This window comes from Mytilus trossulus, chromosome 11 (genome assembly GCF_036588685.1).
Source record: "Mytilus trossulus isolate FHL-02 chromosome 11, PNRI_Mtr1.1.1.hap1, whole genome shotgun sequence".
NCBI lineage: Eukaryota > Metazoa > Mollusca > Bivalvia > Mytilida > Mytilidae > Mytilus > Mytilus trossulus.
The window spans coordinates 34,031,202-34,043,670 of NC_086383.1; the positions used below are offsets into that span (position 1 = coordinate 34,031,202).

At 31.6% G+C, this 12,469-nt stretch overlaps 1 protein-coding gene across 1 annotated transcript in view; it reads right to left on the bottom strand.

Moving 5' to 3' along the window:
- Nucleotides 1-3,271: 3,271 nt before the first annotated feature.
- Nucleotides 3,272-12,469, bottom strand: part of LOC134689981 (hemicentin-1-like) — a 37,911-nt gene continuing 28,713 nt past the window's right edge. The window contains exons 8-9 of the mRNA XM_063549952.1: nt 3,957-4,009; nt 3,272-3,580 (exon numbers count right to left, since the gene is read on the bottom strand). Coding sequence (XP_063406022.1) covers nt 3,272-3,580; nt 3,957-4,009 — 362 coding nt within the window. The remainder of the gene's footprint in view (nt 3,581-3,956; nt 4,010-12,469) is intronic.

Here is a 12,469-nt window from a genome sequence, read left to right on the forward strand (position 1 = left end):
AAGATGAGTCAAATACGAAGTTTATGAGCATTTCTAATGTGATAGCTTTAATAATTTCAGAGATCAGATCTCAAATGCAAAATATACAATAAACAGTGTAAATTTTACAATAACAAAAATAGCCCTCGGATTCACAATTATAGGAACCAATTTATGATAACTTTGATCTCAAACGCCTTATTTTTCTTAATAACTGGCTATTCTACGTATCACGAAAATTGAGAATGGAAATGAGGAATTTGTAAAAAAAAAACAACCGACCATAACACAGACAACAGCAGAAGGTCACCAACAGGTCTTCTGTACAATTATTAAAGTTTTCCTAATACATTATTTAAAAAACCTGAACTTCAATTATGTTATGTCGTTGATATTGTAAAGGGTTTACCGAGGTTCAAATAAGTTAGAATATTGTTATGACTTATGTTTATCCTGTGTACGTGACTTGATTATTTATTTTTAATTATATATTCTTTTGAGAATTAATGCGTACTGAAATAAAGAGTGTCCGTTTTGATTTTTTTTTATTAAGATATAGGTATTCATTATGCAATTAGCACCTGGCATTCCGATTGCGTATCTACATTTGGCATGTTTATATATAGAATTTGAAATATTGGTATATTCTCATCAATTTCAAAATCAGCGAAAAAATTTCAACAACTCGACAAGTTTAACGATAAAATTCACTTAAACTGGACTTTTGAAAAACCTTTTAGAATATTTAATCTACTTAAATCGACGCACATGTTTTATTCGAGTATCACTATTGAGTCTTTTGAAAGCGAAACGAACATTTACAGAATTGTGAGTCTGGTATTTATGATGAGTTTTTTAACAGTTTTACAGCATATGTATATCCTCCATGGATAACATATGGAACATTTATTGCACGAAGTTGCCGTTTAGAGTTTGTAGTTCTAAAACGCTATGTCTTATGCGTACTCGATGAAAAGTTTTGTTTTAAAGTAAAACAAGCACTGATTCAATTCAGGCGTTTTTGTCTATGCTATATCGCAACTCATGATGGCCGCCATCACAGTATGAAATCGTATGTCGAAAATACGGACCATACAATCAGTAGTTAAAGTAGTTACGCTTTTGCAATTTAAGCGTTGGAACCTTTGAAATGTAAAATTTAAAGTCAAAGAGGATAACGTAGAAAATAAAAAAGAAAAACCATTTCTATATATACTGCATGGTTACTTTAGAAATGTCACACAAAACAAGTCATAGCGACGTATTAATATGATTAAGCCAACTTGTTAATACCTATGTCAATATTTCTAGAGATTCCATGGCTATGCATATGCTTACTTCGCCTCGGTTACAATATTTTATCGGGTAAAAAGTCTGCTCTAGCAACCTTTCAGCTATGTGTTTTTAAGTAATAATAACAGTTTTTATTTACTTTTACAACGATCTTGTGAAACTGTGTTACACAAGTACTTAATGATGATATTTATATTTTTTTAATTAATGTGCAAAGGCAGAAATGCGAGTATTTATTTTCATTAGTATCATATAACTTATTAAGGCTCGTTAAAACATCAATACAAAAACGTAACTTTAAATCAGAGCAAGAATATAAGTGGTTACATACAGAAGATATAATATGTACATAGAAGATTTATATATACAGAAAAAATATATAGTTATGTTTCATTGTTGAAATCATATCAATTTCTATTTAATATGATTGGTCGGAATAAATATTTAATGTATGATTTCTAGCTGGCAGTTAATCTAGGAACCTACATTTTTGAATTGGAAAGGCAGAGGATATTTAATTTACACACACTGTTTCACAATACATTGTTTTACAATTTCATTATGCTGTTGAATTTATTCAATTGTTATCAAATACAGGTGTCTTAGTAGATATCATTTAACAAAAATGTCTATCTATTGTTTTCTGTCGTTACAATATCTCTATATATCATACATTGAACCCAAATTTAGCCAAACAATATAAGATATGAAAATTTGAATAAGCAAGATCAGTTATTCCTTCAAAGGCATTTGAATCTTTTCTTCTGATCTATCGTGAAAACACCGCCTTCCCTGTTTCCAGTACACTCCATCACTAGGCTGACTGAAATTTATAAAAAGTGAAATCTTGCCTTGAAGGCTTTATTTAGGTCTGTCATAGTTGTTCAAATTATTCAATATGATGCAAAAGAGGGACGAAATATACCAATGGGACAGTCAAACTCATAAATGGAAAATAAACTGACAACGCCATGGCAAAAAATAAAAAAAAGGCAAACAGACAAACAATAGTTCACATGAAACAACATAGAAAGCTAAAAAAAACCCAACACGAACCCAACCAAAAACGAAGGAGTGATCTCAGGTGATCCACAAAGGTACAGGTAAACATCGACTAGTTAACAGTATGAACAAGTGCGTGTTGGCTGAACATGTCTTAATCGAAAACTAGCAAATTGTTTGAACCTACGTGCACTTAGCGCAGTAGATAAAATGTAGGAAAGACTGACAGCGACCTCATTGTTTATTGATAACTGTTTGGTGGCTAAGGAGAATATTCAGCTAAAAAAAATACACCTATATGTGTCTCAAACAACATCGTAAAAACCGTGTTTAAGCAAGTTTTAAGCTATATTATATCAATGCTAACAGCAAGAAAGGCAACATAAATGGTATCCTTTAAGAAAACAACAAACAATTAAAAGTTTTTGTGAATAATATTCTAAACTTTGAGGTCCCATATCAACATTATCATCATTAAAATTTGTGATATGATATACAGTTAGTGTAATAAACAATATTTTACTCAGAAACAGATAAATAAATACGTACCTAAATACAATACATAGATTTGAATTGATAAACAGTTGGTACATGGTTTCAACTGGATTGTAATGTAAGGTTTGATTTCATATTTTAGAGAAACTTTTTATTAAATGTTTTAATAAAAACTATCTTAATTTGAACAAACAAAATTTTCTGATCAGAAGGTCATGCAAAATTAGTTAAATTTCAATTAAAGTTTCCATTGATTTTGATATACCTATTTGCAAAATATGCATTGATTTTTAAGTTACGGTCCAATTAGGTTAATCGGTTGAATTCAATTGAAAGCATATTTTGTTTAAAAAAAATCTTTTTGAAAATTTTGTCCAAGCGTGCCCTTCAGTGAACCAGTGATCAGAGCCATATCCTGCCTTTTGTGCATTTATATCAAGAAATGTTGTTCAGGCAAATATTGATGAAAATGGCGAAACAAATCAATCGCTAAATCAATCTTTTAATTTGATGGTCCACATGTGTCGTTTCTTTTGTTTTTGTCATAATCATTGGCATATGTGATAGTCCAATGCATGAGTTGCTGGGCATATTCTAAACTATGACCCTCATTTCCAAAGGACAAATAATCATTTAAGTTTTTGCCCGTTATTGTTTTGAAAGCTTCTTTAAGTTCATCCAGTGAATATAATTCTAATGACTTATCATTTTCAAATTTGGCCAGTTGAAGTACAGGAATATCATGTCTTTCTTTATAAGATTGAATCATTTTTCGAAGATGCTCTTTTAATAGTTTTCCTTTGTTCCAAACCTGAAATTAAATTATTAAATAGTTTGAATTTGGTCAATTATTTTCCTTGAAGACTTTTTTATTTTCTTTTGCCAAATTCTGTTTTGGCAAAAGAAAAAAAATATAAATTATTATATAATTTGAATTTGGTCAATTATTTTCCTTGAAAACGTTTTTTTTTGCCAAATTCTGTTAAATGTCTTATTTCTAGGAAATGAATCAACCTCGATATAATCCAACAAGTTCACCTTATTAAATGTCAGAACATATTACATGTCTAGATTTTATTAATAATGTACATCATTATAAACTCGACTTTTATTCATGTTATATTTATTTGCAATGCTTGATTTATGCATCTTAAAATGATACTAATAAACTAAGCGAAAAACTTTACCTCAATATCTTTGGGATCTACGGTTTTCATTCCGCTTGTTCTTGAGTTGTCACCTAATTAAAGAAAACATATGATATATGTATGGGTCCATGTACGCCTACAAAGTACAAAGACTCAACTTTGATATTAATGTTGCTTGTTTTTTTTTAAATTGATTATTTGTGTACGGTGAGACAATAATTCCTAATTCCTTTGTTTAAAAATCCAACAAATCATTTGAACATCGAAGATCACTTCTAGACCGTTGAGATCATTTTTTTTTAAATATAGTGGATTGGGAAACACAGTACCGCTACTTATATTAATGTCTCCACTTTGCGAGTGCGAGTGCTGTCTTTTAGCAGCATTGACCGACTTTTTTTTCGAAATTATCCGCGGTGTTGTTTAACGTGCAAGAGATATGGCTTTCTCTTAGCACGGGTCAGTCATTAATTGTCATCTTCGGACGAACTATCATCATTTTCAAAGACCATACTCGCAAATGGTGTCGAGTGAGAGCCAAAAATTAAGTCCCTAAATTTTCACCCTGAAGTAGGGATCGAAACAGTTGTGTTGGTAGACCAATGTTCTAACCACTACGCACCGCTTTCCGTTTTGGTGTTCTTTTGGTATAGGAAGCCTCTCTGCTATTGCTTGGCGATTAATAGACAAATGAACGCCACCATGTAAAATGAGCAATACAAGGCGATTTACAAAATATTCAATATAAAAAAACATAGACTGAAATATCATTTGATTTTAAATCATTTTCAGTGTACATCTATAATTTGACTGAAAAGAAGGTGATACATTATTTGTTGTTTCATTCTAGAATTAATGTATGCCCTCATGATCAGATCACACCAATGTACGAAAATTAACTTTCAACATTATGTTTTGCTATTTATAAACAATTATTTAAACAATAAAAAAGATAGGTGACAACATTTCAAAATTGAAAGCATACGCGAGTGGTATATTAGTTTTGTACTGTAATGGTTGTTATTAATAACAGAGGGACGAAAGATACCAGAGGTACAGTCAAAATCATGTCCTGATTTGGAAAAGACATTATAATTTGATTTGATTTGATTTTTGGTGTTTTAACGCCACTTTTTAGCATCGCATTGAGGCTATTTCATGGCGGCTTATTTTTATTAATGGAGAGAGCCGGAGTACCCTTAGAGGATACCAGAAGAAACCATCGACCTTTGATAGGAAAACTGACAATCCTAGTTAATTAAGATTGAAGTCGAGTGCACCTGCACGATCGGAGTTCGAACTTTCAACCTCAGTGTTGATTGGCTATAAATAGCTAGTGATAACAGTATTAACTACTTAGACCACTTGTCCACTAAGGCCTCATATCATAATTTGAACTACAACCTTTTCCCATGACCTTTGAATGAAAGAAGATATTCGATGATAGATATAGAAAACAGCTATGTCCTCCTTTTTTGGATTTTGTTTATTCAAGTGTTATGTATTTAAAAGATGTGAATTTTATATTACATTTGAATAATAAAATATATTGATTAATATCAATGAACTAAAACAACCGATACAATAACAACCTCAAAATACATGACTTTTGTTGATGTGATTTGTGTTTTGTATTATTCAATGATTAAGTATAAAGTTATAAGAATATGTTGTATGATTGCAAATGAGACAAATCTCCATCCAAGTCATAATTTGTAAAAGTTAACCAGTATAAATCAAAGTACGGACTTCAACACGGAGCCTTGGCTTACACCGAACAGCAACATACATTGACGACAATTACTAAACATAGATATATCATTGACTTAGGCCAAGATATTTTCTCATTTTATCATAGATGAGATCAAGTGCAAACAAAAATATAGGTCACTGTGCTTGTTTTCGAGATATTAGCCGTTGAAATTTTGCCTGGAAAATATTCTCTCTTGACTTTTCATAGCTTCATCATTGACAAGTTGAAGTTTTTAAAAAACTGGAAAAAAAATAATCAAAATTTTATAAGACTTTTACAGATGGCTTTATTATGCATGTAACAGATTTACAAAAAGAAAAATGAGGGTCACCGGGCCGATTTTTTCAATGCATTTAAATGGATAAAACCAGAGGATTGCGAAAATCTGACAAAAAATCTAAAACATGACAAGCCAGCTTCCTTAAATGAGCCCCTAAACCGACGTCGTTTGCGTTGCTATCAATGATTTTTGTTTAAAGTAAGCACTGGAGCATTGAACGTAGAATTTTAAAACGTAATTAGATCGAAAAAAAATGTCTATTATGTATTCTTAGATATTGTCATGAAATATCGAAACTGTATAATACGAACCCTTTTCACTGTTTACGTTAGCCAAAACTGTAAGTGATAAATTGTATCAATAGATTTTATGACAAAATTGGATACAAAAACCAACAACATTCCACTGATTATTTCGCGTTGTCTATATTGACACTAAAATGACAATCTATTTCAATATACTTTGAGAATGCCTTGTTTAAATCAAATGTTAGGTCTTGCTTTATTTTGTTTGTGTTATTGTGTATTCTATTACATGTTATGAATTTACGAAATAAAAACATTCTGATATTAATATATTCGAACTTCATAATGTGATCATGAGTTGCTGCAAACGTTTAAACTCATATTGATGATTCTAATTATCAAAATGTCCGTCTGTTCAAAAGGATTTTTTTTGAAGTTTATGTATTGCTTACTCTATAATAAGGGTTTTCGGCCAGAAAAGTAGATTTCCAAAAACCACAAACTCTTCTGTTTCTCTCATGGTATTGATAATAAAGGAAGACGATGAAAACCTCCTATCTTTTAACATGTTAAACTTGATACCAATACTTCACGAATGTCATTCCACAGAACGACAAATAGATGTGTCGACACATGAAATATTCTTTTCTACAAGATTTTTTTAATAGTGATTTTTTTTTTGGTTTTCAATGCTCTTCAACTTTGGTACTTTATTTGGCCTTTTTAACTTTTTTGAATACGATATTTACTGATGAGTCTTTTGTAGACGAAACGTGCGTCTGGCGTATATACGTAGTTTAGTCCTGGTATCTTTGATGAGTTTATTTCCAAGGTTCTTGTTACAGTTGACTATATTCAACAAGCGGTGTTCATCAGATATTGATTCTCAAAGACTTGACCGGTATACTAAAAAATCTTCTATAACAGCCATACGAAGATTGCAGTAAAATAATTCTTTTCTTATATTTCTACACTAATCACTATCATTCCGCGTGCTTAATTGAAAGATCGGAATGTTTCTACAAAAGGAGGGAACAAAGACATTCATATTTTGTGCTTATTCAAAACAAGTACTTTTTTTTTAAAGTAACACAACGTTTACAATAATCAAAGTGGTTCACTTTTGATCGACAACATATTTGATGAGTTAAGTAGATTGATTTTTTAGCAGAAACATCCATTTTGATGATTTCCTGCCAGTCATTTACCCAAATTGATTTGAGTGTGTTCATCTTACATATTCAAGTAAACTTTATATACATAGGACAAAACCAAAAGTAAAAGGTCTAGTTACATATCGTATATTTTTCATAGAATTTGGCGGATAAGAACAAAGTCAATCAACAAATTAGGAAAGCGGAGATGAATCAGACTTTTCAATATTCAATCTCCAATTTTGTATTAGAAATCTACCCTAATCGCGTTAAATTTTTTTTAGTGAGTACGCTATATTCACACTCACACACAAATTACTCATGCAGATTTATGTGGAAGAATTTCTGACAATGACACACTTCTAATAACACCATATGGTCACCTCACGAATTTGATGATCGATACGATGTGTCATTGTTTTAACTCACTAATAGTCCATCAGCTAGTTTTTAAAAAGCGCTTTAGTCGAGGAGTTAGTGTTACACCCCAGGGTACCGTGATTTTTTTGATAGATTCAGCTTCAATGTTTTTTATTTAAAATATTTGATATAAAGCGATTGAAAAAAATAAAAGCATAGGTCAAAACAACCAAATCAGATATAAAACTATCATATTTAATGTAACACTGAAGATTTTTGTTTATATTTTTTTAACATTACAAACAATCCGATTTTTTGGTTAAAATTCATGGCATATTTTCTTATTTTATAACGAAATTCGTAAATCCGTATTTGTGAATTACACTTTAGAATTGATCAGTATGCAATGTTCAAAATTTTTGTAATACTTATGTCTTGTCCTAAATATGAATTCTCCAATAAAAAAATATGTACTCGTGAAATACCAGAAATCATTACATTACCAACTTCGATTAAGTCTACAACATATTCATACCTGAGTGCAGACATAATCCCTTTAAGCTGATCAATTTGCAACTGAAAACACACATTAAATTGTCGATTTATGTTTTTTTGTGAGACAAATTATTTCTTAAAGTAAATGTGTAACGACATATTTTTGAAATAAGGTTACTTTTTTATCGTTCTGAAAAAGGTGCACTCTATTGAACTCAGTAAAGGTGTGCTCTTCAACTTCCTACTTTTATAGTCTCTTTCACTTTTTGGATTCGATCGTCTTTTGTAGACTTTACGCGCGTCTTGTGTAAAGACAAAATACAATCAAGTATCTATGATGAGTGACATGTTGTGTTTTAGCTATGTAATGATTGAGTTAAGATTGTTACGTTATTCAACCGATAAACATCGCTTTGAACAAAATTCAAATAGGCAGTTGTGACTTTTAAATTTCTTGAGCACATCATTATAACGATTTGACATACCATCTGGTTACTATTTATTTGTTATTCGTACATTGTTCCCCATTTGATAGTGTTTTTTTATTAGTTTTCTTTCCTTCTAACTTGTATATATTGCTTCACTATTTAATGAATTTACTCTTGTTTTATAGTTGTTGTACATACTGTCAACTAATTTTGTTGCTTTGTTTGCATTCAGTTCATTGATCTCTATCTCTGTATTTGTTGACAAGGTGTACTAGTATTTGCGTTATATACAAAATCTGCCAAATTCTTGAATCCTTACATAGAAATGGTGGAATTAATATTGTTGTTTACAAAAGCAGCAAGGGAAGGTAATTGGGGTATTTATTTGTCATGTGCTGAAAAAGTTTCCATACTTTTTTGCATATGACCGTTAAAACTGTTCCCTATACATGTCAGTCCATTTGACTCATATTCAAAATATGCCGCATAACCATCCTGATGCTCATTTATTTGTTTCATTTGGTGTTTTTTTTGTGTTCAGAGATACAAAACACAAGAGGTGGCATTGTTGGTTTCAGTTCAAATACAAAATCTGTTGGTTTGTTTAATGCATATGACAGAGCTTCAATATCGTCAAAATGTCGATATTTGGCATGCATGGTTAACCCTGAAACATCCGCACAAAATGAACTTAGGAAAACTCGAAAGAAGCGAGATGATATTGACGTTTTGAAATTGGTTCAAACACTGCAAAGCTAGAAAAATTCATTTGAGACACATGCGCAGTTATCAGGCTTGTCTTCGCGTACTGTTGCTTCTTCGGAATTAATGTTGGACCTTTTAAACGCGTATGGCGAAGGAAGGTTGGCAGCAGAATACTTTATTACTGAACGGCTTATTCAAAAGTCAACCAATATCTTCAAACCAATCAAAAGACAATAATTGCTTACATTTTATACAAAGGAAATAAAATGTAAGCAGTAAATGGCTGATTAGAACAACAACACATTGAAAACAGATGGAAATATTTTTGGTTGCCTGCTTGTAATCGCCCGGACAAGACAGTTGGATATGCGAGATGAATTAGGTCTTCTTCCATGGTTTCTTGCAAACGTTGATGGTACACCTGTAAAGACAAACACATTTGTCCTAGCTGGTCTTTACGAAAAGGGTGTTGAACAAATGCAAGCTATACCTGAGGAAAGCATGTGGATATTTGATCACATGAAAATCATTCAATTCATCACAAGGGTACCAAGTACTTTTTCGAGACCATCACAATCGTGTCCTCGGCAATGGAGCAAATTTTTTGTCAGTTGGTAGAAACAAATTTTCTCTTTTGATTTTTTTTGTGTCTGAATAGAGTAAACAATCCTATAGATTTACACTTGAACGAATTGATTTATTTGTATCACATGGAAGTACGTGCCACAAAATTTCTGTTGAAAATGAAATAGTGACTAGTGTAAAATGCACTCAGCTTCTAAGCAAACAGGAAGAAGCCGACACAAAAATGTTTCTTCATGGAAAACACGCAGCTGACAAAGGTTACGATTGCATTGCAATAAAATCTCTTGACACTGATGTGGAAGTATTGGCCAGCTATTTTCACAATTGCATTAGTTCAAATATTATTCGTCTGACAGGTATGTCTTCCAAATGCAGATTATCAAATGTGCAATCAATGTGCTCAAAATTGGGGGAGAATATTTATAGAGTACTGCCAGGATTTCACGCCTTTACTGGTTGTGATTCAGTTAGTGCTTTGTCTGGTAAAGGAAAAAGCAAAGCATTTGGCGTTTTGACACGTTCTGTGGAGTTTTCAGATGGTCTATTCCGTCTTGGTGAATCTTTTAAAAAAGTAGGTGTAGAACTGTCAAAAACACTCGAGAGGGTTTTCAGTGCTTTAAATTGCTAGCAGAATAATAACATCAATGAATTTAAATTCAGAATTTTTTGCAACGCAAAAAACATTAATTGTCATCTACTGCCCACAACAAAAAATGCAATGTCAAAGCACTTTAAACGAGCTACCTTACAGGCAAAAAATTAGAAATCTGCTCTTCAACACAACACTGTTACATCGCCAAACAACCATGGTTGGATTGTAAAGAACGATTTGATCAGTAACTATTGGCTAGACCAACTGCCTGTGAAGATGCTTTATTGATAGTGATAAGCTGTTCATGTAAACCTGGTTGTGCCACCAAACGATGTTCATGTGTTCGACAAGGTTTATTCTCTACAGATGGCTGCAAATGTACGAGTGCTTATATCTATAAACATAATCAAATCGTTGATAAGGCTGACGATGACGACGAAGATGATGGTGATGAGAATTCGGAAGATGGCACTGACGAAAATAAAGATGATTCTATGGATTGAACTTCTTCATGAACTTCACATGTGGTGATTCTGTTGTTAAAAGAACTTTAATATAGATCTTGAAACCCTGTTAGTTCTATTATTTTTTTTAGTATTATGTGTTAAACAAAATTGTTGATATACCCTTATATAAGACCCCTTTTATCTCCTTTTGAACACGTATACAAAAGTCTAACACCTCTTATGCTATACTCTAGACATAACTATTTATATTAGATTTATACAAAAATATGCGGTACCCTGGGGTGTTACCATAACTGAATTTTAATCTTACCAGCTGATGGACTATAGCGAAATGACAGATGGTATTTGAATTGGTGACACCTATTCACATGTCTTGTTCACCAATTGTCTACCATTATCATTTTTGTTTATATTATGAAGGTGGATTAACATGGTTGACTGTGCATACATTGCAGGAGCCGAGGACATAGAATTCAAAACGTAATTAAAATTAAAAAAAAGTTGTCTATCATGTTTTTTAGATACTGCCATAAAATATCAAAACTGTATAATACGAACCCTTTTCAGTGTTTACATTAGCCAAATCTGCAAGAGACAAATTGTATAAATAGATATTCTGTCAAAATTGGATACAAAGAAACCCAAAACATTCCACTGCTGTATTTCACGTTGTCTATGTTAAAACTCAAATGTCATTCTACATTCTTCCTCTCACACACAAGTTACTCGTGTAGATTTATGTGGAAGAATTTCTAACATCGACCACTTTTAAAACCCAATATCGTCATCTCACGAATTTGGTGAACTTGTATGAATACAACTTACGAATACTAATATGTTATAGGTTAATAATAAAGGTACATGTCTGCTTAATATCGATTATGGATGTTACAGTTGATAAAACTTTGTCCTTCCTTGTAAAAATTAAAGTGATTTCAGTGACAACCTGGTTACATGTATGTCATGAATATAATAGATTTCATAAAAAAATCAAAATAGATTAAAACATTCGGTATAAATTTGTTCATTATAATTGCTGATCTTATGAGCAATTTATGACCAATTATAAATTTTATTATCATTTGTTATCACATAAATTTGTTATACCTTTCTTTCTTTTTTCAGGTTTACGACGGTACACTTTAATTGTAATAACAATGGTAATAACAGCACAAATCGCAAGAATTAGACTCGGTATCGCTGCTGCAAGGGTAACTGTAGCTGTAATAGATACGTACACTAGAACAATAGAAATTCAAAAAAAATAAGAGATACACTGTAAAATTGAAATTTATGTTTAAATTTAGCTATCGCATACTCATTTCATTAAATATTTCGTTATAAGGTGTATAAGATATAAATGATAATACGAATCAGTAATATCTATTTAAGACAGTACCAAACACATACAAAGCATGCATATAATACTATACGATTTCCGTTCAATAAATGAGGGAATGACAATGGTCAACCAGTTCAATTAACTAC